Source organism: Pelodiscus sinensis, chromosome Z (assembly GCF_052426305.1).
Source record: "Pelodiscus sinensis isolate ZL-2025 chromosome Z, ASM5242630v1, whole genome shotgun sequence".
Lineage (NCBI taxonomy): Eukaryota > Metazoa > Chordata > Testudines > Trionychidae > Pelodiscus > Pelodiscus sinensis.
In genome coordinates, this window is record NC_143085.1 from 3875676 (window position 1) to 3898982 (window position 23307).

The following is a 23307-nucleotide window of genomic DNA, read 5'->3' on the forward strand; positions in this document are numbered from 1 at the left end:
CGGGCACATGTTAAATGAGGAATTACTGTATATCTTGTACCAGTGCCCCAGGCAACATTCACTATCCAGGCAAAAGGGCTTTTTTTTGCTGTCTCAGACTTTTGACAGCATACCTATGTCTGCAAAAAATCACAGCCCTGACCAACAGCAAAACCTCTGCATGTAGGCCAGCTCCAAATAAGACCATCCGCATTTCACCCAAGAAAATAAATTTCTGTTGTACCAGTTGTTACAATGCAATAGAAAAGTGACGTGGTAAAGAAGAGAATTTATTTCACAGTGAGCCTAGTTGAAGGGACAGACATAGACAACTGCTAATGGTTTGGTATTTCCGTGAATACGTTTCTGCAGAGGTCAAACACCAATGAGACTGGAGACAACTATTGACAAAGGAAAAGGAATATTTTCTTGTATGTGTTCTGAGACCGAAAGGTTACATCAGGCAGTTATTTCATTCATCCTGGAGGAATCAGCTTTTTAAAAATCGTTGTCTTGCCGAGCTCTGCATTCGGAAGGCAGGAATCTGTTTAGGAGATGAAAGTTTTATTAAAACTCCAAAACTGCCCAGAAGGAAATCTCCCCGCTTGTCGACAATGAAGTTATTTTTTGTAGGTGCCTCTTCAGCTGGCATTTTGGGTTTGTCTCTGTTTGTTTAAAAGTGTGTTAGCAGTAAATCAAGGTGCATTTCCCCTGTAGGGTTTCCTGTATGTCAAAGCCATGTTAATTCTCTTTGATTTTCTTCCCTCAGCCCCAGCCATTCCTGCAGATCCGACATCTCTTTGTCCCTTTGGACATCAAAGCATTGCAAGGGGACAGCCCTGGGGAGAAGCTCCTCCTTGCTCATTAGCCTTCATAAAACAGGGACTCACCTTGGCTAGCTACGCCTGGAGTCCCATCCTAACCCCTGTCACTCTTGACACCGGATCACAGAAGAGCGCTCGCTTCCTTTGGGAAATCAAGCCTTCTGATTTTGAACTGGAGTGTTTTGGTTTTTGAGAGAAGAGTCTTGGTGGACTTCTCACCAGCTGTGACTCTCTGTCTTCACAGTACATGGAAAATGCAAGCTTTATCTGGTAGGTGACTTTTCCATGTCTTTAATGCGCAGAGCTGAATTGAGAACCGTGCTAGAGGTGGGCTATAATGTTAAAAATGGTGTTGGAGGGGCAAAAAGTGTTACTCGCAGGGTTATCAGCATTTATGAGTAACAGTGGATTTTCTAACCTGCCCCAGATAGAAGCAGAACACAAACTGAGGTTATGTCTGCTCTGGGCAGACTTTTGAGCTCTCCTGTCACATTTTTTGCAAGACTAGTAGGGATTTGTCTTAATGTCTTTGCCCAAAATCCCCCAGCCACCACTGACCTGTGCAGTGTGAGCATACACACAGAGATGCGGATGCTGAGGGTCAAGTCTGTGAAGCACCATGGGGTCTCTTTGGGATGAAAGGCCCAACAGGAATCTAAAAATCTGCGTGTGTTATTTTTGTTAAAGGGCTAAAGACATTTTTGATCCATAAGACACGGTCAGCTGGATTTGGGGTTTTCTCTGCCTTCCAAGAATGGAAGCATAAGGCAGGCATATGTCATAAATGTTCAGTCCCCAGGGAGCAACATGTAACTTGTATTGATTGCCAAGGATTTTTTATTAAGTACTTTTTTTTTTATATTTCTCTTCATTCATCAGTCCCTTTTAACAACACCCTGCAAACCTCTCTCTGGCTGGGTTGTGAACAGATTGTGGGCAATGGCAGGTTGCACCCAGAAACGGAGAACTGATTTCTAATGCCAGTTACAACACGAGTGTCAATCCCGAGAAAATTCCATTCGCTGATTATCTCAAGTCCAGACATGAGGGTCTGTGCTTTGGATGAGGGTGGCAGGCCATTTACCCCTTGGGTGTACGCATTTCGTGGGTACATTTCAAACAGCTAGCTGTCCTCTGCATCCCTTGTCCCCTGTTTGGAAGCACTTAGGTAGATATGTGGCTCAATAATGTTCATCTCAACTGTAACTGTTTTAATACAGGAGTATAATAATATGTTCCTGTCTCCAGTGGGGATGCTACTTTCAGATTTGCAAAGTGCTGTGAGATCCCTGAATGAAAGATTCTAGAGACGTATTCCAGAAAATAATCAATCCCTCTGCAGCGAATCCCTCTTAAATATCCCACTGTGCGGAGCTACTGGTTTGTCATGGATTTCTTGTGAGTTGTATAGAACTGGGTCTTGTGTGTACTGCAAATCCCCAGTAAAATACAGGCTAGGTCTCCCACCTTCACTCAAACCAGTTTCAATTACATTTGTTGCTGTTACACAACCAGTGTGGAAGTCTAAAGATTATTTGGTATCTACTGGAGAGAAGGATTTCTTCTCCAGTGACACTACCTGGGAAAGAAACCTTTCCAATAGGTTTCCACAGGTCCCTAGCTTTGTAACTGACAATAGAAACACCCCACTCACTAAGTAGGAGAGATCTCAGACTCCTGGAATTGCAACACTTTTGGCATTAACCTCGGGAGAACAGATGGCTCATTGAGGTTTATCCAGTCCCCCCCTGGGTGTTTCATAAGTGCTATGGCTGTATGACTCACTGGTCAGCAGGACTGTTTCTGATTTCTGTGTGATATAAAGTATCGTATGAAAAAATAATATACGTTTTAAAAACTGGAATCCTTGGCAAGATACTAGGGTATAAGACAGACTGTTCCTTTCACTGCATGTCCCATGCCTCTAAAGTCCAAGTCCCACTTGACGTGGCGGAAACCACTATTTTTCACACTTGGCAGATGGCAAAACTGAAGCCCAGACAGGCTTTGTGACTTGTTCACATTCTCAGCAGAAGACTGCAGCAGAATAGGGAATAGTAGACTGGAGAAGTCCTGATTCCCAAAGGTTTGCTTCACCCAGGAGAGACCGCTTTTCCTCTCCAGTTCTGTCTTGGGACAGAGAAAAGTGCATCGTGTTCCACTCTGCGCTGTTAATAGGAGCTGATACCTTTAAAATGGTGTTTGAAAAACTAAAACTCCTGCAAACAAATGTTAAACTCCAAACAGTAAAATAAAACCCTAAAATAAAATCCAAGCCCTAAGTCTCCATCTAACAAGACGAAAACATAAAAGTGAGGGCTCCACTGAGCATCAACCTGGAAACCGGCTGCTAAAATCAATTAAAATAATGAGCCTACAAACGCTATAAAGTTTCTTTTTAAGAGTATGAGCAGAGCTGGCCCCAGAGGAGCTGTGTGTGCCACAAACCTTTCCACAAGATGATGCCTTCCAGTGCAAGGCCTGGTCAGAGGGGAAATAAGTGTTTGGCTCTTTGCACTGCATGGCATGCTGATGAAAGAAGGGCAAAAAAAATGGTGACTTTGGTTTTGCAAAATCAAACTGGAGGCTAGATCCTGCCTCTGCCTTTGTGCTTGTGTGTGTGTGTGTGTTTGTGCGTGCATTCAAGTCATTGGGCCACCACATGGATCCATCCATCTGTAGGATCTGGTGTAGCACAGATCCAGATCCAAGCCCTGTCTCTGAAAACCCTGCCCCTTTAAGATACATCAAGTTTGGGCACCCAAAAATTGAAGCACTAAAATAATTATTTACTTTAAAAAAAAATCTTTGCCCCTGTGCTGGTTATAAATATGGCCAGGCAGCTGTTTTCTGCAATATTTTACTCGTCTGGCTATATTCTGGGTTCATACCTGTGGAGCCAGATTCTGAGATCTGCATTTGGGTTTTGATTCAGTATTTACAGAGGCAAAAGTGCCACTGAGTTTAATTCCCATTCACTTCACAATATCTTACCTGAGTAAGGGCAGATATCCCCCTCCCCATCCCGCCCTATATTGCATTTACTGGTCTTGGAATTAGTTAAAAACAAAGTTAACTGTAGAATGCAGTGGGGGAAGTTACCTATCATAACTATTAATTTATTCAAAATCTGTTTGCGTGTATCTGTTTTTGGACAATGGCTTGTTGAAAATTAGCCCAATTTTATTGTAATTCCTTTTCATATGTGCTCTGTACTGAACAACAAAATGCACAATTCCACTGCAGCTTTCATGTCTCTGCTAGAGGATATGAGAAAAGCTTTAGTAAGAAGATGTTAACAGGCTAATGTTAGTGAGCCAATTAGGTGTCACTTCTTAGCCAGTTCATTAATGTTGGATCAAAGCAGGAAAAGTCTATGGGTGAAGGGTCTTTTTTTTAAAAAACACCTAACGGCCTTTGCAAACTGACAAAGTTGTGTTTAAATGGTGTTTGCATCCCAATCTTGTGGAAACAACCTATTTGGTTTGCATTGTGCTTCTTGCAAGGAAAGTTGGATCTTGAAAAGGGTTTGCTTTCCCTGGAAATACTTGACTACTTTCCATGTGTATTTGTTTAAAGATGTTGCTCAGGAAAGTTGTAATGAGGTGACAAATTCTCTTGTTTCTATATAGGACCTGATGCAGGCTGAGAGACAATCCCCTGTTAAAATAAATGGCTGTGGATGGCTGATAATGTATCACTCTGTTAGGCAGAAGTGGACCTGCTTTTGTTAAACTGATGACAGCATTGCTGTTCTGGATACCTAAACATGAAGAGTGTATATATATATATATAATTAATACTAACATTATCATAAGACAAAGGGCCAAACCCCAGTTCAGCAGAAATCAAGAGGGACTTTGCCACTAACTTCAGTAAGATCAGGCTTTAGACCTAGGTTTTGGGACCAGAATTCACTGGATAATGTTAGTGATTCCATCCACAGTAGGAAACTCTTTAATCAGTGTATTATATAATGTTAAAATTCACTTGCATTAAATTTATTACTACTGTGATAGCCTCAAAGGTCACTGTGATCATATTTTGCTAAAATGTTGTTCTGGTCTTACAGCATAAAGGGGCTGAATCTCATTTTAACTGTTTGCAAACTGTGCTACAGCTTTGTACTTAGGGTTGCTATGCAGCTCAGGAGCACAGCTGAATTTCCTATACTCTGCAAGACCAAAATATCCTCTAACAATATTGGGCATTACTGTGTCGTTACCAGGCCCCTCAGAACCACGGGAATTACAGAGTGTATCAGACCAGTGCAGGGAGAAAATCGTTAAAGGAATGCGGTTTGGGTGAAAAATTAAAGCAGTAAAATTACATGACAGACAAGTGAGCTTTCTTTCCCTACAGTACATAGTCTACAAATACTGGGCGAAACATTCCGTGGTCCAAAAACTAGCCATGAGGTACATGACCATTTGAAAGGTAAACTAGCACTTCTGCAAAACAACATTTCACATCCCAGAGATGCTTCATGTGTGAATCAGACATGCTCTTCCTTGTGTTCAGGCTGAAATACAGAAAGGGGAAAAAGCAACCAACTTTTTGTCTCTCTGAAAATATGAGTTGTACCAGACTTCCCCTAAAGTGTCTGCATGAGTTGAGATCTCTATAAAAACTCAGTGATCCCTTTGCTTCTTGTTTATTTGGCTGCCACAGTCTCTGTGAAGTTCCGCGTCTCTGGCTTTCTTGTCACTCACCTGAATTAGAATGTCCTCTAAGAGCAGTTCCCTTCTACGCTACAGATGCCTGCTCAGAGGTCCATATGGCTCAGGAGCATTGTTAAACTCTGACTACGCTATAAAACGGAGTCATACTGTGAATGGCTCCCCTGACATGGGTTATAGTTCTATTGCACATTCTCCGCCCTCCCCCCACCCCAACAGACTTCCTAGGCTTAGAAAAAACATTTCAAAATGGCCTTCCATTTTTGAAAACCCTCTGTGGTCTAGCTTCACTCTCCCGCTCTCTTCTCTTGTCTATCTACCAGCTTCATTCCTCTGGCTTAGCTCTTCTACCTGTCCTTTTCTCACTGTCCTCTAGGGTTGCTTATGTCACTTCTGCTGCCCTGTCTCGCCAGCCGTCTCCTCCTTCTCCAAGACACTTAAAATCTTCTTGGCTTTACTCTCCCTGCAGAAAATGTTTTGTGTGTCCATGATTGCATAAGAGCACTGCAAGGGGTGAAATGTACAGCATTGTGGCTCCCTGTCATGAGTACCAAATGGAGCAACATGAGCCAAAATCTCTACCTAGAAGCATATTGCCTCCCTGAAAAACATCTGCAACGCCCTACATATTTACTGAGCTAGGTTAGCCACAGGTATCTGCAGGCAAGTTACAGTGTAGTTAGTTGTGATTCCATAGAGACTCCACAGATGTTAGTGGAATAAATCGGGGATCTTCAGCTCCAGAAAGGTAGGTGTCTTCTGTCTGAACGAAAGGAAAGCGCCACAAGCTGAGATAATAAATAGTTGGTTGAATAGCTCCAGGAGGCAGGTCCTGGTGTGAAGTGGCGACCATGTACACTGGATCAGTCTGCTACCTCAGCATGAGAAACTCTATAGCTGGACCTCCTTAGGCACTGACATAAGAGACCACATCTTCCCTTCCCGGAAAATCCCAGAAGATCAACGCTGCAGCGGTTGATCTTCCAGAATTCGATTTAGCGGGTCTAATAAAGACCTGCTAAGTCAAATGCAGAGGGCGCCCCCTGATGATGCTGGCCTGCCTACTCCTCACAAGAAGTAAGGGAAGTTGACAGGAACATTACTCCCATTGACGTTCCATGGTGAGGACGACGCTGAAGCGTGGCTTAAGGTACGTCGACCCCAGTTGCGTTTTTTTACATGTTGGTGTTGATGCTGATTCCCAGAATGAAGCTTTGCGGTGCTCTCTGAGGTATCCTCTCTCTCCTCTTCCCTGGTAGATGTGAAAGCTCAGTGTGATGCACTTCCTTCCTCCAGCCTGGAGCCTTACCCTCAGAGCTCCATTGTGGTTACCCTGGAAGACATGGACCTCTGGATGCAGTTCCACCGAGTAGGGACTGAGATGATCATCACCAAGTCTGGCAGGTAAGGAAGGCAAGAAATGCGGTGCCTGCCTCTCCCTGGAGATTGCGTTCCCCAGCTCCCTCACCCCATCGCTTTTGGAAAGGCCACTCTCAGGCTGGTTTTCAATCCCATTATCTTGTCCCCCATTCTCCTCCCTTCCCCACCGAAGGCTTGTGAACACTGAGTTAGGTCTGGCGCCAGTGCTTAATTTGCAATGAACAGAGGTGCGGGGCATCGAGCAATTTGCCTACCGAGCCCAGAGGCGTCGGGCAGGGGCGACAGGTGGCGGGGCATGCAGGATCATGTGCTCCCTCCAAACACCACAGGACAAGGCGTCAGCAGCAGGCAGGCAAAGTTGTCCCAGGCCCTGCACTTTGGGAGGCCCTGCGGGTCCCAGGGGAACCTGGGAGACTGGCAGGGGGGCTGGCACCCGCAGTCGGGGTCCCTACCGCCCCACCCCACACACATTCACCCCCATGGTAGAAAAGGTGCAACCTGTCTGCAGCTCGCTGCGTTCACTGCCAGGGAGTGCGGGGGGAGGTTCCACCCCTCTCCCAGCCCGTGCAGCTGGAGTAGGTGGCATTTTAATTCATGGTGCGAGATGAAGCCAGCAGAGAGGGTGCCAGAGCCTCCGAGACTGGACACTGGCTATGCAGTGGGGGGAGAGTCCTGCCAGGGCGGAAGCAATAAGACTCCTTCATGGCCAGACGGGGGAATGACGGTGGTGGGGGACTCACTCGGAGAGAGGGAGAGATTGTTGAATGGCTGCCACCTTAGAACTGTTTCTAAGCTGTTTCCCTTCCCTGCTACAATTGCACCCGGGCTGGGAAGTACATAAGCCTGAAACCAGAGCGACACAATATTCTGGTTACATTTCCCGCTGCTGCATTACAGGGGTAGTATCGGAAGGAGCTCTAGGCAGCAACAGAAAGTCTTTTAACCCACGCTGTCACCGGCCCCTGCCCCGAGCTGGGTGAGACAATAGGCTGGTTAAAATGCCCCTCAGTGGGTTTGCACTCGTGGGGCTCTCGCCGGCAGTTTTACCTGACAAAGAGCAAACAAGACGTGATACCTGCTTGGACTGTTAAAGAAAACCCAATACTCACGGACGAGTGGCGGGTGAAACCCCAGCTGGGGAAGGAAAGCTGAAGCCCCGCCCCTTCCGTCCAAAGCCACACCCCTTCTCCTGAGACATGCCCCTTCAACAACACTCCCCCGCCCCCCCAGCCAAGCCCCGCCCCACCCCAGGTGTGGGCCAGGGCAGTCAAGCAGCCCGGCCACCATGCAGCTGAGTGGTGTGGCCTCAGCCCAGCCCGGGAAGCTGGGCAGCATAGGCAGCTGTGTCAAGGCAATGCCTTTCCTTGCCTGCATTACCCACTCCCCACGCCAACACTGTTTGTAACGTAGTTTTTATTTCTTCTTCAGACGGATGTTTCCCCAGTGCAAAATCAAAGTCTCTGGCTTGGTCCCCTATGCTAAGTATCTCATGCTGGTTGATTTTGTGCCGATGGACAACTTCAGGTACAAGGTAAATTCTCCTTGAAAATGTCATTCTGTCTGCTCTTCCTGCTGAGTGAAATCCACCCCTGTGCAGGGAGCCCGCGTAAAGCCGAGGCGCCGTACGTCTGAAGTGGGACTTGGGTCCTGCCTCCTGCACTAGGGGAATCCGTCTGTTTGCTCCAAGCACCCCCGGTCACCAGCCACGGGGGGGAATAAAGGCCCCTTGGTGCACTGCACATTAGCGGCTCTCTGGAGAGTTTCTGCCTTTCCGAATCCACCACCGTTTGCCGGCTCTGCCGCTAGGTTCTGGTGCTAGCCAAACGGCCTTTTCTGCTCATTTGTTCTCTGTGCAAACTGCACTTTGAATCGCAGGCGCACGAACCGGGCAGCCACTAGTGCAGGTTTGCAAAGGGCTTTGAAGGCAGGAGAAAGCGAAAGCAAACCAGGGCCTGAACGTAGCTGCCCCCGTGGGAACATGGCAGAATGCCTCCAGGCCCGCCAATGCGCAGGGAGACGGGAAGCAGCAAACGGGGCAATTGCCCCAGGGCGTGGGGATTCAAAGGAGATCGGGGCTCTGGCTGCTACTGCCACTCCTGTGGTGGTGGCCGATGCCCCAGGCCTTTTCCGTCACTGCCAGAGTATTGCATGGCATGCTCCGGGCCCAGCGAGGCAGTGGCACCATGCAATGCACTCCAGGTAGTGCTGCGGGGAGCAGAATCCGAGTGGCGGCCCTTGGCCCCACCCCTTCTGCCTGTGGCCCCGCCCCTTCTGGGCGCACAGCATCAGCCCCTCCCACACTCACTGTGGCCGTCAGCTTCCCGGTCACACTCCACGGTCTACGGTCTAGCAAGGTCGCCAGGCGACTGCCTGCAGCCTAGCTGAGCCTCTGGCCCCAATTCCTCCCTGGCCCCCAGGTCTGCCCCAGGTAAAGGGGAAGAGGGCGGGTGGGGCAGGGAAAGTTCTGGGCTCTGTTGCTCCCCAGCCTTCGGCGCTGGAGCCCCGGTTGCTTTGATGTGGCGAGGGCCCGTCTGCTCGGCTGTGGAATTTCTGCTTCCCCTTCCCCAGTGGAATAAGGACCAGTGGGAAGTGGCTGGAAAAGCAGAACCCCAGCTCCCCTGCCGCACCTACATCCACCCAGATTCTCCAGCTCCTGGCAGCCACTGGATGAAAGAACCCGTCTCCTTCCAAAAGCTGAAGCTCACCAACAATACGCTGGACCAACACGGACACGTAAGATAAGAGCTGGGCTGGTCGCTGCCCACCAGGACTCGTTACCTAGGACTTCGCGGGGAGGAGGGTTTGGTTGCAAATAAAACGGTGGTGTCATGAGAAATTAAAGGGTTTGGGAACCTTTGTGGAAACTCCGTAAGAACAAGCCTATGGGGTCAGACCAAAGGGCCATCTAGCCCATCTCAGTCCAGTAGGCTGCCACGTGCCCCAAAGGGAGTGAACACAACAGGGAATCATCAAGTGATCCCTCTCCTGTTGCCCATTCCCAGCCTCTGGCAGACAGAGGCCAGGGACACCATTCCTACCCATCCTGGCAAATTAGTATTGATGGACCTAACCTCCATGAATCTCTCTTTTTTGAACCCTGTTAAAGTCCTAGTCTTCACAATATCCTCTGGCAAGGAGTTCCACAGGTTGACTGTGCTGTTCTTACGTTCCTAACGGCTCTCAGCACCCCCACCTCCTTTGCTGCCAATGGAAAATGTGCAGTATAACTTCTCTGAGAGGGTGTGTGCTTGTGGGGCTGTGGTGTCTGTAGGCAGGACACGCTCTTCGACCTCCTGACTACAGCACCAGTAGGTCAAAGCATTGACTCAAGTCAGCAGGTTTAACTGGAAGAGAGCCAAAGCACCTTTCTTGCTACACTGCCACCTGACTGGGCGGCCTCTTCATTTATTGCCCTGTGCAATTAAAAGACGGGGGGGGGGGCACCCTATTCAGAATGTGCGGGATTCCCCTTTCATTTGCTGCCACCTGCTGGGAGATGCAGGGAGACCCCAGTCCTGGGCCCTCTCAGAAAACGCCCCCAGCTAAAGACGGACAGAGCTTGACAGAGAGGAGGTGGCTCCCCGTGTGCGGTGTTTGACCACTACAGAGCATGGCTGGGGCGAGGGGGCTCAGCCAAGCTGCACATGGAATTTCTTCCTCTCTCCGTCTCCACCAGATCATCCTGCACTCCATGCATCGCTACAAGCCCCGCTTCCACATCGTTCAGGCAGACGACCTCTTCAGTGCCCGCTGGAGCATCTTCCAGATGTTCAGCTTCCCTGAGACGGTCTTCACCTCTGTCACTGCCTACCAAAATGAGCAGGTAGAGTGTGCGACGAGCCTTCCACTCCCTCCCAAGGGGGAGATGCTCTGCTTCCCCAGAGGCCCACAAAGGCCCTTCCCCTCCTCCCCCACTCCACTGCAGATAACACTGCATGGCTCTACCCACTGGGAGGGCCGTCCAGATGGAATTCTCCCCTCTGCGGGCAATATAGGAATCATCTCTCCTTTCCCTTTGAATGTAACGGGAGTGAGTACCCCTTTTCCCATGGGGTATACGTCCTCATCTGGGACACCACAAGGACTCTACAGGTCTTACTTCCAATAGGGAACTCAGTCTCTTATCAGCTGGAGATGGGTGGATGTTTCTCTAGCAATTTGTGTACAGTGTTGCACGGCTCTGTGGCACTGGTGTTTTAGTGCCTTGCAGACTCTGAACTTATTGTATCTGATGGCTTAAAATGAGGCTCATATAGCTGCCTACAGCTAAGATTTTAAATTAATTTCCAGAGGAAAGATAAACCGGTGGTTAGGGCATGCACCTGGCACCTCAGAGACCAGATTCAGGAGCCTTGCCCTGCCACTGACTTCCTGTGAGGACTTGTCCAAGTTACTTATTTCCTCTGAGTCTTGGGTCCCCATCTGTGAAGTGGGCTGTTGTGAGGATGAGTACACTAGGTGTGTACTGTGAGATGCTCAGATGGAGCATTTATCCATCGAGAAGTTGTTAATGCCAGATGCTTCAGAGTGTGCAGAGCCAAACATGTGGCACCTATGGGCAGCCGCTTATTCTAATACTGGATCTTATGCCTCTGCTTATAGATCACAAAACTCAAGATTGACAACAATCCATTTGCTAAGGGATTCCGGGAGCACGGGAAGAACACGCGAAGGTACACACTCTCCCGAGTGAATAAAGCATCTGCTATCGCTGCCCCTATGTGGTGTCAGCTTAATTCTCTCATGTAGTTCTACCATCCTCCTCCTGGCACCCAGTTACCTTGAAGGAAAGGTTGGATGCCACCCCACCCCAGAGAGGACTGTCTGTCATACGGGTAGTGCATGAGATAACAGGAAAACTTTAGAGCGAATGAAAGCAGGTAGTAGAGAAGATATTGGGTACTTAGAATCAAAACTTTTCATGAAAATATTTGAAATATTTTAGGGGTGTTTCATGCCTGGAAAATACCTTGATTTTTGGAAAAGCTGATTTTGAAAAATGATTTTGGAAAAGAATATTTTGAAAAATGTCAAGATTTGTTTTTCACCTAACCGGAGAAATATTTCACCTAATGTTTTTGAGTTAAACGGAGTCCATGTTCCCTCAGAAAAGGTCCCACTTTCAAACAACGCCCTGCCGCATTTTTAGTATGTGTGTGATATATTGGCCTGCTTTTCCAAATTCACTTTCCAAACCTCCAACGCGGAGGTCTTCCAATGTCACGGAGTATCTTGTGAAACTCAGGTACTCCATTCCCTGATTAGTCCCAGCGACTGAATCCTGCTGTGGTACGTCGCTCGTTCTCCCGGATGCTTGTTCCCTAGTGGCTGCCAGCACAAGTAACTGCGCCTCACACTTCTAGACAAGTCCATTCCCAAGAAGTCACCCACCAAAGGGCAGCTTCAAAACTCTGGGAGATATTGACCCTACCCTCTCTTTTTGCAGAGGTGGACGGGTACTTGGCCTTCCTGCTTCCCCCAGCATATGCGGGTTTTGTGTCTGCTCCTCAGTCTCCCGCACAGGCATCGGGGTGGGAAGGTAGCCACGTCCTGCCTCCAGGCATTGTTCTTTTTGCAGGGAAGGGCGCACCAAAGGCCAGAAAGTTAGTTCAGCCAAAGGGCAGAAGAGGAAGCTGCCAGAAGAAACCGACTCAGGTGCTGAGGAATCTGGTAATATCGACAATAAACCCGGGAAGGGGCTTGCCAGCGGGGTACAAGGGGAGGAGCACTGCCAAAGCTTCTTTCTGCACAGGGCCATGTTGTCCTGCAGGCTGGGGAGCCCTGGGTTTTAGAGACCCTAGAGGTCTTCTCGGGTAGAAAAGAAAGTGAATGTTCGCTCTCACCACGTTCACAAGCAAAGGGGCGGGAATAGATGGAGTTGAGGGTACAGCCAGAAGGAATTAGGGTCAGAGTGGACAATTGCATAGGGGCCCAGAGCAACTCCTCCATGGCCGGAGCTCTGAGCCCCTTTGAAGTGCTGTGGGAGAGCTGCTCCATGCAGCTTTGAAGGCTAGGAGGAGGCCAGCGCTGCAGTCCAGGTGAGACTTCTGCCCTCCACTCTGCCCTTTCCGGGGGTGTGGCGCTGGGCCCCCTTCCACCTTGCCCCGGAGCCTGTGGTGGCTGCCAGCCCCACTGGTTCCCAGTAAACGGTACACTTGTGCAGCTGCTCAGAAGAGATCCCAGTGCCGCCCAACTGATAAGCAGAGCTGGTGGTGCACATTCGCACATGCCTCAGTGCACATAACAAAATTCATTCTGTGCATGGATAAAAAAAAACCCGCATGTGAATGGAAAAGAGATAGAAGGAAAATTGGCTGGGATGAAGGGTCTTGGGCATGCAGGAAGAGCAGGCAGAGCAGCGTGGGAGAGGTGGGTGAGGGTTGAGGCAGGTGGATGTGTGGTGGAGGAGAGAAGTGCAGTAAAGGGGACCTTGTAGAGCTATTGCCCAGCTGTAGGAGTTCCAACGAGTCTGGCCAGGCACCGTGGAAGAGCATCATGCTGACTGGTGTCAGGAGAGCAAAACTATCCCAGGCACAGCGGAAGACAAAAGGTGGGCTGCAGAGCCAATTAAGTTGGCGTTGTGATTTGAGTAATTTCTGACCTGGCACTACAGGGTTAAGACTCAGGATAGACACATAAAAATGTCATCTGTTGGGCTAATCTGGTCCTTCAGTAACTGACACAAAACAGGGCAGAGGGTGTGAAGCAGGAAGACAGCATCCCCATTTGAAGAGGAATCTTTGGGTATGTCTAGACTACAGGCTTTTGTCGACCAAGGCTTCTGTTGATAAAGAGCGTCTAGAATAAATCCAGTTCTGTCGACAAAGCAAGCCACTTTGTCAACATGAGAGTAGATGCAAAGGACAGTGTAGATAGACTCCTAGACTTTAAGGTCAGAAGGGACCATTTTGATCATCTTGTCTGACCCCTGCACAGTGCAGGCCACAGAATCTCACCCACCCCTCCTAGAATAATCCTCTCACCTAGATCTCAGATATTGAAATCTTTGAAATGATGGTTCAAAGACCCCAAGATGCAGAGAATCCTCCCGCTAGTGACCCGTGACCCATGCTACAGAGGAAGGTGAAAAACCTCCAGGGCCTCTGCCAATCTACCCTGGAGGAAAATTCCTTCCCGACCCCAAATATGGCAATCAGCTGAACCCTGAGCATGGGGGCAAGACTCATCAGCCAGACACCCAGAAAAAAGTTCTCTATAGGAACTCCTATCTTCCCACCATTGGCCTATTTACCACTGATAGTGGAAGGTCAATTAATTGCCAAGAACTCTGTCGACAAAAGGTGTTATTTCTCATCGAATGAGGTTTACCGCCGTCAACAAAACTGCCGAGTTCTAGATGTGATGTCGACAGAACTTGGTGGCAGTGTAGACGCAGGTATAGTTTTGTCGACAAAAGTCCACTTTTGTCGACAAAACCCTGTAGTGTAGACACACCCTTTGTGCTCCTGTGGGAAAGAATTGGAGCATGTAGCTAGAGCCAACACTGCGGATATCCGCTTTGTATCCGCATCCATGGCTGTGGGCGTGGCTGTCCCTGGATCATTTTTGCCACTAAGGAGGCAGAAATGACCGCAGATTTTGTGTCGGTGCTGGGCTGTGCATATAGCACACCGCAGGGTGAGTCCCTGTTAGGATTCGTATGCTGCTGTTCGGAAGTGGCTTTGCAGAGAGAAATACGTTAGGAAACATTTGTGACACACAATAGCTGCCTTCTCTAGTCCGTGGCAGGAGAATCTGCCATAGAGTGTCAGGAAATACCCGTTACCTTGGCAGCTAGACTGGACAGTGGCTTAGAAAATATCCTTCAGGGAACAGCCTGGCATTGGCAGGGAGATGGATTCTGTCACAGGATGACTGACACACAGAGTCAATCTAACCTATGCAACTTCAGAACAGCGTAGCCGAAGCTGACCTACTTCACCATGGCATCTTCCACACGCTAAGGTCAGCGGGGGCTGCTCTCCTGTCGACTCCAGCTGCTCTGCCCATCCTGGTGGAATACTAGCGTCGATACGCGAGCACTCAGCGGGCGATTGGTCGTGTCTGAGCAGACGCAATCAACAGACCGCCGGTGGATCGATGCCGCATAGTGAAGACAAGTGCTAAGACACAGGAGGGGCAGGCGAGAGTTGCTTGGGACAGAGCTGGAGGAGCGCTGGGAGAGAGAGCGGAGTGCGACGCGGGCCGGAACAGAACTGCTAGGAACGCCTGAGAAGCGGAAGACTCGGATAATGGGCTCCTAGACAAAAGGGGAAGCGCTTGGTCCGGGGAGTCCAAACCGGGATGCAAAAGCAGGGGGGACTCTGGGTGGACGTCCGAGGCAAGAAGGCCTGGGGAGTAAGAATGCTGCAGGGAGCTCCTGGCCTGAGGACACCCATACCAAGAGGCCAGTCCTGGAGAGACCTTGCTTAACCGGGAGGAGGTCCAGGCAGGGTGCCCTTGGAGCGAAATGGTGGGAGGCAGAGCACGCTTGCAGGGGCTGAAATAGTCGGGCTGCTGTCAGGCCAGAAAGCAGGGCCCTGAGTCAGGGGAGCACAGTGCAGCTATTGAAGTTTGGGTGAGCGACCTGGAGATGTTTTCCCTGACGAGAGGAATGGGAACGTTGTCCTCTGTGGGTTTGTTGAGAACGGTCTTACTACAGGGCTTGGGGAGAGCTACAGCCCTAGTGCACAGGCCTACATTGTGCACAGAACCGGACTCTGAGGGCCTGTTCTTTTCATGGGCAAACAAAAGGAGAAACTGAGGCAGGTGGGCCTGTCATGCAGCAGCCAGCCTCAGGAGGGCACCCAAAGCCAGGGCCTCCCAGTGACAGACACAGCGATGTAAAACAGGGATGCTCAAAATTTTCAGTGTGTGAACTGTTTTGTAGCGATTGGTGAACCCCTCCCTTCTCGTCTCTGCCTCTTCCCCTACCGATGATCTAATAACTCAGCTGCGGGAGCTACTGCTGATGGAAGGGTGTCGTAAGGAAATACCGAATGTCTTTTTAGCTGTCTTTCAGTGCAGTGTGGAGAGGAGGAGCAGCCGACACCATGTGACCAGCAATAGTTTGGGAGGCTCTGTCCTGCCGGGTCCTGCCAAGCTCTGATTTCCAGCTGAATTACTAGCCTGCCTGTCACGGTCTCCAGCATCTCACACTGAAAATGAGAGAGATTAGAAACACGCTTGCCCTTTGTTTCTGATTAATGGGATGTAGGAAGATTCCTGCTAATTATTATACAGAGCGTCATGAGCTTTGGGTGGGCAGAACCCGCTTCCTCTAAGTCTACCACACCTGTTATTTCGAAATAAGAACTGCTTATTTCGAGAGGAAAAAGCTTATTTTGAAATGGTTATTTTGGGAGTTCTTATTTCAAAATAACTTCTTTCAAAATAACGTTGTTCTGTAGACACAGCCTACGGTGCTACAGGACGATGCCTTGTTTTAAAGTTACAGACTAACACGGCTCCCCGTTAAGACTTGCTAATTCTTAGATGTTTTAGACTGCTCACAAAGGCCTTAACCCTCTGGCCTTCCGTTCCATCTGGGGGCCCCCAGCCTGAATCTCCATTGCTGAACTCAGGTTTCTCTCGTCCCACCCCTCCTTTTACCTCTCTTTCTTTCTCCTGCTATGAGTCAGATCTTGTGAAGAAAGAGAAAGTGGAGGTGAAGGAAGAGAATAATTCCATTCCTGTCGGCAGCGGATACCCCTTCTGGGTCGCGGAGCAAAACAGCAGCCATTCAATGCCTGCTGCATCACCTGCGCCTGCAGACCAAAGAGAAGCACCTGTCAGCGAGCAGCAAGTGCCAACGCCTTCCTCCTACCACGCATACAGGTGAGTCTCACCTCACAGCTATTTATGTTCCGTGGGCAGGGTCTAGGTCCTCCCCATAGTTACTGGAAGGTGTTTCCCTTGTGCAGCATGATTCCATATGGGATATTTATCCGTAAGAGAGACCCAGTGCTTCCTATTAGCGAAAGGCAGGGGTAGGACATGGAGGGGCAGGCAGAGGGCAGAGGTGGACGGAGAGGGATAAGCAGGAAGGCAGCGACAGGTAAGTTTAATCAGCGCGTTTGTTTCAGAAGGGCAGCTGATGTTTAAAACTGAATGGGGAGGCAGCTGCCCCACACCCTGGATTAAGTGTGGAACCACAGGCGGGGTTAATTCAGGGAAGTTATCACGCGGTCAGTTTGATTCACTCCTCTTCTTTCCGCTCTCTGGCCTCAGGTTCCACGACAGTGGGGAGACACAGCAGGCGCCCGCACGCGACTTCCTGGCTTTCAATGAGTTCCGGGCCAGACCCCACCGAGTGGAGGTAGCCATGGTGCCCGAGCCAGATGCCAAACAGCTGTCAGAAGGTTTCGCCAGCCTGCCAGCACTCCCCCCTCCTCTCCCTCCTCCGCAGGACTATACTGGGATGGTCAACATGGCTGTAGACTCTGCTGGGAAACCAGGGGCCCGAGGTGCCATGTACAATCCATATGGCCCCGAGCAAGGCCTCGGCCAATGGGTGGTACCTCCCCACAGCCAGTACAGGGCAATGAGCTATTCTCCCTTCTCCACTGATTATAATGCTCAGGGGGCTTCAGGGCATGCCCATGGGAGCATGGCAGACTGGAGCCAGTACCCTTTGTTCCCCTATGCCTGCTGGTGAAGGGGAGGGCTCCTCCCAATGAAAAAACTCAAGGAACATTGTAAGGGAATGTTGGCTCTGGGACTATCACCTTGTGCAAACGGGCACAGAGGTGTTGCAAGATCCATAAGCCGGGACACGTTTTATCCTGCCACCGCCGCATGCAACGCCGTCTGCCCCCCCTAACAGCAGTCCCGGGCGTGTTCCTAGCATGGGTTATGCTGGCTGGTTGCAACTCCTGCAGTAGTTCCGGTCTGTCTGAATCAATGTGTCCTACAATGCTGTCTCCACGGAGGCCTGGGGGGCCTGGAGCATTGCAGCTGCACTGATTCAGTCAGCTTCCTAACTCGGTCCCACGATGCGTTTGTAGCTTGCGTTTGGAAATTACCCAAAAGCCCCTGCTCCCAGAGAGGTGGAGGGTGGGTACCGGACATGTGCCTCAGAGGTCACAGAATACGTACATCAACGCCAGTTGGGCCATAAGCAGCGTGGCCACGAGGGTGCATACACCACTGCAAGGACGTGCCCGACAACCAACCTGTCCCTGTCCCTGCAGTGGTGTTGTCACTCCGTGTAGACACCCAGAGTCATGACCCTTTCCCCAAAGGCACGTCAGGGAGTAGATGTAGCAATGCAGGTGCTGTTGGAGTGGAGTTTGAAAGGGTCATGGAGGCAGATGCGAGTTCAAGGTACCCAAGAGAATGACTGCAGGTGCCTGTGTTTGTCCATGTGTCTTCACACTAGCTCCCTCAGCCTTGCTCAGTTCACACCTGTTGCCCCAGGGTTTCTTGCTGTCCTTTTTGTTGTTATGTTCACTTGAGCTGGCGGGGTTTGGGAGATGCCCTGGGAATTCTTGCAAGGGCCTTGTATTGACAGAAACCGAGCTCATGCTGATCTCTGTGGGAGGGAAGGTAGTTTTCACGGTAAATCTCAAATCCCCTCCACCTCTGCTTCTCCCATAGTTTAAAGTGGCCCGTTCACTTGTAGTTTCTCTCCTACTCCCTGTGATCTGTGAAACAATCCTGACGAGGCATGAGCTGTAACCAAGCTGGCTCTTTTCACTGGAGATTTACCTTTAGGGGAAAAAAAACCAACGCTCCCACAATCGTAAGCTGCCTGATGCGTTTGTTGTTCTGAACGGACAGTGCCCTGATATGTCACTGTGCTGCCGCTGTTTTGACCCCCCTCTAGGAATGTACTCAGTGTTATGAAGCCCCCCTGGGTTCCCTTCCTCTGGAAGAGCTAGTCCATTGCATTAGCCACTGTACTGGTGCATTGCTTTGGAGGGAAGGTCCTTGCATCTTACCCTGGGTTTTATTTTCTTATTTTGTTGAGTGGAGTAGCAGCCAGGTGTGCCCCAATACAGACTCACAACTGGAGAGGGACTCCATTGGGGAGGGGCTCTCTGTTTCTCCTGGGGTGATGAACATGATCCTGGACTGTCTGGCGTTATTTAAGAGAATGTTTTCTTGTCACACTTTAAATAAACTGCAGTTTGGTATGTACCGGTCAGTGGGGAGTTGGGCTGTGTCATTTGCAGAGCTGAGTGAGTAACCTGCTGTGCCTGGGCATGTGGCAGAGAGCTTGGATCAGGGGTGTTAGTGGCGAATGGACGTGGTATCTCAGCCTGCATCAAGGGTTTGTACGTTTCCTTTACGGTGTTTGATGTGTGTGGTGTGAGGAAGCCAGCCTGGAGTGTCTGTGGTGTGGGGCTGTCAGGCTGCCTTTATTGTGCATTATTAAAACTGCTTTGAAAAAGTAATGATTGAAAATTACTGGTAACCCATTAAACCTTCAGTTCCCGAAACTAATGACTTTCTCATATAATGAGCGCGTTGCCAATTACCTCTGCATTGTGCGTGTGCGTTGCACGGGGAGTTCAAGCTCCACAGAGTGGGTGGGAGAGCAGCAACCACAGAAACAAGAATTTGAACTGTGCTGCAGCCACATAATATAAAGCTCCTCCAGCGCTTTCTCTGCCCCAAACTGGGATGGCACAGCACATGCATGCTGGGTGGGGCAGGTGGATCACTAAAAAACGGGGCATGGACTGGACCAAAAATGGCGCTTTGCTTTTCATCTTTATCCCCCAAACTTCCCTACCATCCCCCATCCTAGCACCAGCTTGGAAGACCAGGTGAGGTACAAAAGACCATCCCCCTGTTTGGGGTGGAATAGCCGTGTGAAGCAAACTCCAGCAAGTCATTTGTCACCATCTTTTGAGACCCTACACTTCCTGGGTCATGGAAATGGCTGCAGGTTTCTGGTAGTGGCTTTGGAGACTACAAAGACGGCAACGGAATTTAAATTGCGGGCGATTCCCCTGTGGATCTCTCTCTCCCAGGAGATATTGGTTGTATGGCGACCATCACGGGCATCTGGTACCAAACCACCAGGCACGGTCCTGCCCAGACTCCACCGTCAAAACAGCGGCTGTAGGCAAACTGGGGTGAAATGTTGCTGCCTCTGAGCACCCGACCTCTGGGGCCGGGGAGGCTGGAGTCACGCACCCTCCTCTCTCCCTCCCTCCCTCCGTGGTGCTCTGGGGCTGGGGATGCTCAGCCCTCTTCCCTCCCCAGTACTCCAGGCGTGTGCCCCTCCCTGCGAGGGGGGTGTGCACTTGGCATGCGGCTCTGCCCCCTCCCTTCCCTGTGGTGGTGTGGGGGCTTCCGGCTCTATCTTCACTGACCGCCCACACCGACCACCATTAAAACTGGCAAAATGGCCCAGGAAAGTTACAGAAAAGAATTGACATGCCTGTGCGGCCCCTGAGGGCTAACTTCGCCTCTTGTGTCTCGGCCCTCCCCCTACTGTAAAACGGGGAGGTGGCATCTTTCCTGCACCCCGGGTGCTGTTCAAAGCACTTTAATAATGTTTGTGAAGCGCTTTGAAGGTAGAGCCATGCGGGTGAGTCAGCACGCCTCGCAAAGAGAACTGGGCAGCCCTTTGGAAATAGGCACGTGGCAGGGGCTTGAGTTTTCAAAAATAGTTCTGCGAGGGCTGGGGCCGGCGCGTGGCCTGTTGGTACAGCTGGTTAGTCTTTAGCTTGGTATAGCTGGTTAGTCAGGGTTTAGCTGATAAAACCTCCAACCTTGGCAATATGGAGCAAAGGACTCCAGCAGAGCCAGCAGCCTGCAAGGAACCCACCCAGCCCTCGGAGGTTCCGGCACTGTCACAGGAGCAGTGGCAATGGCTGGCTGCCCCGGCTTCGTGGCAACCGCCCCCTTGTCGGCAGGCCTAAAGAACTCCAGCTTCATGCAGAGGAAAAGCCCTTTATACCTCAGCGGTCTGCCGTGTAGCAGGTCCACACAGCGCTCGTAGTCAGTGACTCATTCCGGACTTAGAGCACTACGTCCGTTTGCTCTGCTCTCTGCAGCTAGATGGTTTCAACAAAAGTACTGGATACATTTGACATGACATCACAATCGACATGACATCTTATTTAGAAAATATTGGACAGTTCTATTTTCTCAATTTGTTTCCCGAACAGAAAGCTCAAATACTGGACTGGCTGGTTCAAAACCGGACACCTGGCAACCCTATCTGTAGCTAGAGACCGGAATTACATTAAGCGCTAGGTCTCTTGGCCCCAGACGCATCTCCAACTCCATTCTCTGGCTTCTCAAGTTCCCACTGGCTTGCCTGCATGTGGCTTTGGCATCTTGCAAATCTGCATCTCATCCGAACGGCTGCTTCCCCCGTTTGCGCCTGTCGGGTGTTGTTCTAAGCTGCTCCCCTGAAAGCCTTCATGAAAAGGAAATGGGACACCTGAAGAGGCCACATCGTGGTCTGCAGCAAAGCAAAATCTTGAGTGTTGTTGCCGCCATGTGTCCTGTTTCTCTCTCACACAATCGGTCCGGTTGAGTGGTGTTGCCTGGTGTCAAGTAGGGTTGCCAGGTGTCTGGTCTTCTACTGGACATTCCGGTATTTGCGCTCTTTGTCCAGTAAAAAAAATCAGAGAATACCAGTCACCTGCAATGTCCGGTATTCTCTGATTTTTCCGGCTGCGCACTGGACGGAAGGCTGGCGTGGGCGGGGGGGAGCGGCAGGAGGCGGGGTTGCGATTGCCGTTCTGGGCAGCCCAGATGGGGGGGAGGCTTATTATTCTGCGTTCCTTTTTTTTTTTTTTTTTTTTTTTTGCTCCACCAAAAAATACTGTGTGTCTGGTATTTTTTGGGAGACCATCTGGCAACCCTAGTGACAAGACGTTGTTACGCATGTTCTTGGATAAAACTTGTGGCACTTTAAAACCAATCCATGATGTGCAATGGGCTCATGTTTCATAACCAGGCCCGCCTACCTGGTTATGATCCACAATCTCCTGCACTCATTCCTTGACGGATGCTCTTTATTTCCTTTAAGTTTTCTGTTCCCTTGCTGTAAGACATGGGTGTTGGATGCGGGTCCATGCATAGGGAAAGGGCTTGGTGTTCATTTCAAGGTGAAAATAGACCCGTGTTTATTTTGGTTTCTCTGCCTGGTTTTTGAACTTTTGGACCTTGGCTAAAGTGGCTTAGTACAAATAGTGTGATGGTAAAATCTCCTTCTCCCTGGCTACAGTGCAGCCTGTATTGTTCCTGCTGCAGTGGGGCCTGTATTGTTCCCGCTGCAGTGGGGCCTGTATTGTTCTTCCTTCCGCAGTGGGGCCTGTATTGTTCCCGCTGCAGAGGGGCCTGTATTGTTCTTCCTGCTGCAGTGGGGCCTGTATTGTTCCTGCTGCAGAGGGGCCTGTATTGTTCTTCCTGCTGCAGTGGGGCCTGTATTGTTCTTCCCGCTGCAGTGGAGCCTGTATTGTTCTTCCTGCTGCAGTGGGGCCTGTATTGTTCCCGCCGCAGCAGGGCCTGTGTTCTTCCTGCTGCAGTGGGGCCTGTATTGTTCCCGCTGCAGCGGGGCCTGTATTGTTCCTGCTGCAGAGGGGCCTGTATTGTTCTTCCTTCTGCAGTGGGGCCTGTATTGTTCCCGCTGCAGCGGGGCCTGTATTGTTCCCGCTGCAGCGGGGCCTGTATTGTTCCCGCTGCAGAGGGGCCTGTATTGTTCTTCCTTCTGCAGTGGGGCCTGTATTGTTCCCGCTGCAGAGGGGCCTGTATTGTTCCCGCTGCAGTGGGGCCTGTATTGTTCCTGCTGCAGAGGGGCCTGTATTGTTCTTCCTTCTGCAGTGGGGCCTGTACTGTTCCAGCTGCAGTGGGGCCTGTATTGTTCCAGCTGCAGTGGGGCCTGTATTGTTCCTTCTGCAGTGGGGCCTGTATTGTTCCCGCTGCAGTGGGGCCTGTATTGTTCCTGCTGCAGAGGGGCCTGTATTGTTCTTCCTGCTGCAGTGGGGCCTGTATTGTTCCCGCCGCAGCAGGGCCTGTGTTCTTCCTGCTGCAGTGGGGCCTGTATTGTTCCCGCTGCAGTGGGGCCTGTATTGTTCTTCCTTCTGCAGTGGGGCCTGTATTGTTCCCGCTGCAGTGGGGCCTGTATTGTTCCCGCTGCAGTGGGGCCTGTATTGTTCTTCCTTCTGCAGTGGAGCCTGTATTGTTCCCGCTGCAGTGGGGCCTGTATTGTTCTTCCTTCTGCAGTGGGGCCTGTATTGTTCCCGCTGCAGTGGGGCCTGTATTGTTCTTCCTTCTGCAGTGGGGCCTGTATTGTTCCCGCTGCAGTGGGGCCTGTATTGTTCCCGCTGCAGAGGGGCCAGTATTGTTCTTCCTTCTGCAGTGGGGCCTGTATTGTTCCTGCTGCAGAGGGGCCTGTATTGTTCCTGCTGCAGAGGGGCCTGTATTGTTCTTCCCGCTGCAGTGGGGCCTGTATTGTTCCCGCCGCAGCAGGGCCT

At 50.4% G+C, this 23307-nt stretch overlaps 1 protein-coding gene across 1 annotated transcript; it reads left to right on the forward strand.

Moving 5' to 3' along the window:
* Window positions 1-789: 789 nt before the first annotated feature.
* On the forward strand, window positions 790-18713 carry LOC102445659 (T-box-containing protein TBX6L-like). Its single transcript, XM_075897956.2, has 9 exons — window positions 790-1073; window positions 6742-6886; window positions 8291-8393; window positions 9431-9595; window positions 10539-10685; window positions 11465-11535; window positions 12441-12532; window positions 16504-16699; window positions 17093-18713. Exons 1-9 carry the CDS (start codon window positions 1058-1060, stop codon window positions 17517-17519), a joined length of 1362 nt encoding a protein of 453 aa, XP_075754071.2. The 5' UTR covers window positions 790-1057; the 3' UTR covers window positions 17520-18713.
* Window positions 18714-23307: the final 4594 nt, after the last annotated feature.

Bases quoted from the DNA above. Each gene is read 5' to 3' on its own strand.
- LOC102445659 (XM_075897956.2), top strand. The intron at 6,887-8,290 runs GTAAGGAAGGCA...TTTCTTCTTCAG, and splicing joins ATCATCACCAAGTCTGGCAG to ACGGATGTTTCCCCAGTGCA. The intron at 10,686-11,464 runs GTAGAGTGTGCG...CTCTGCTTATAG, and splicing joins CTGCCTACCAAAATGAGCAG to ATCACAAAACTCAAGATTGA.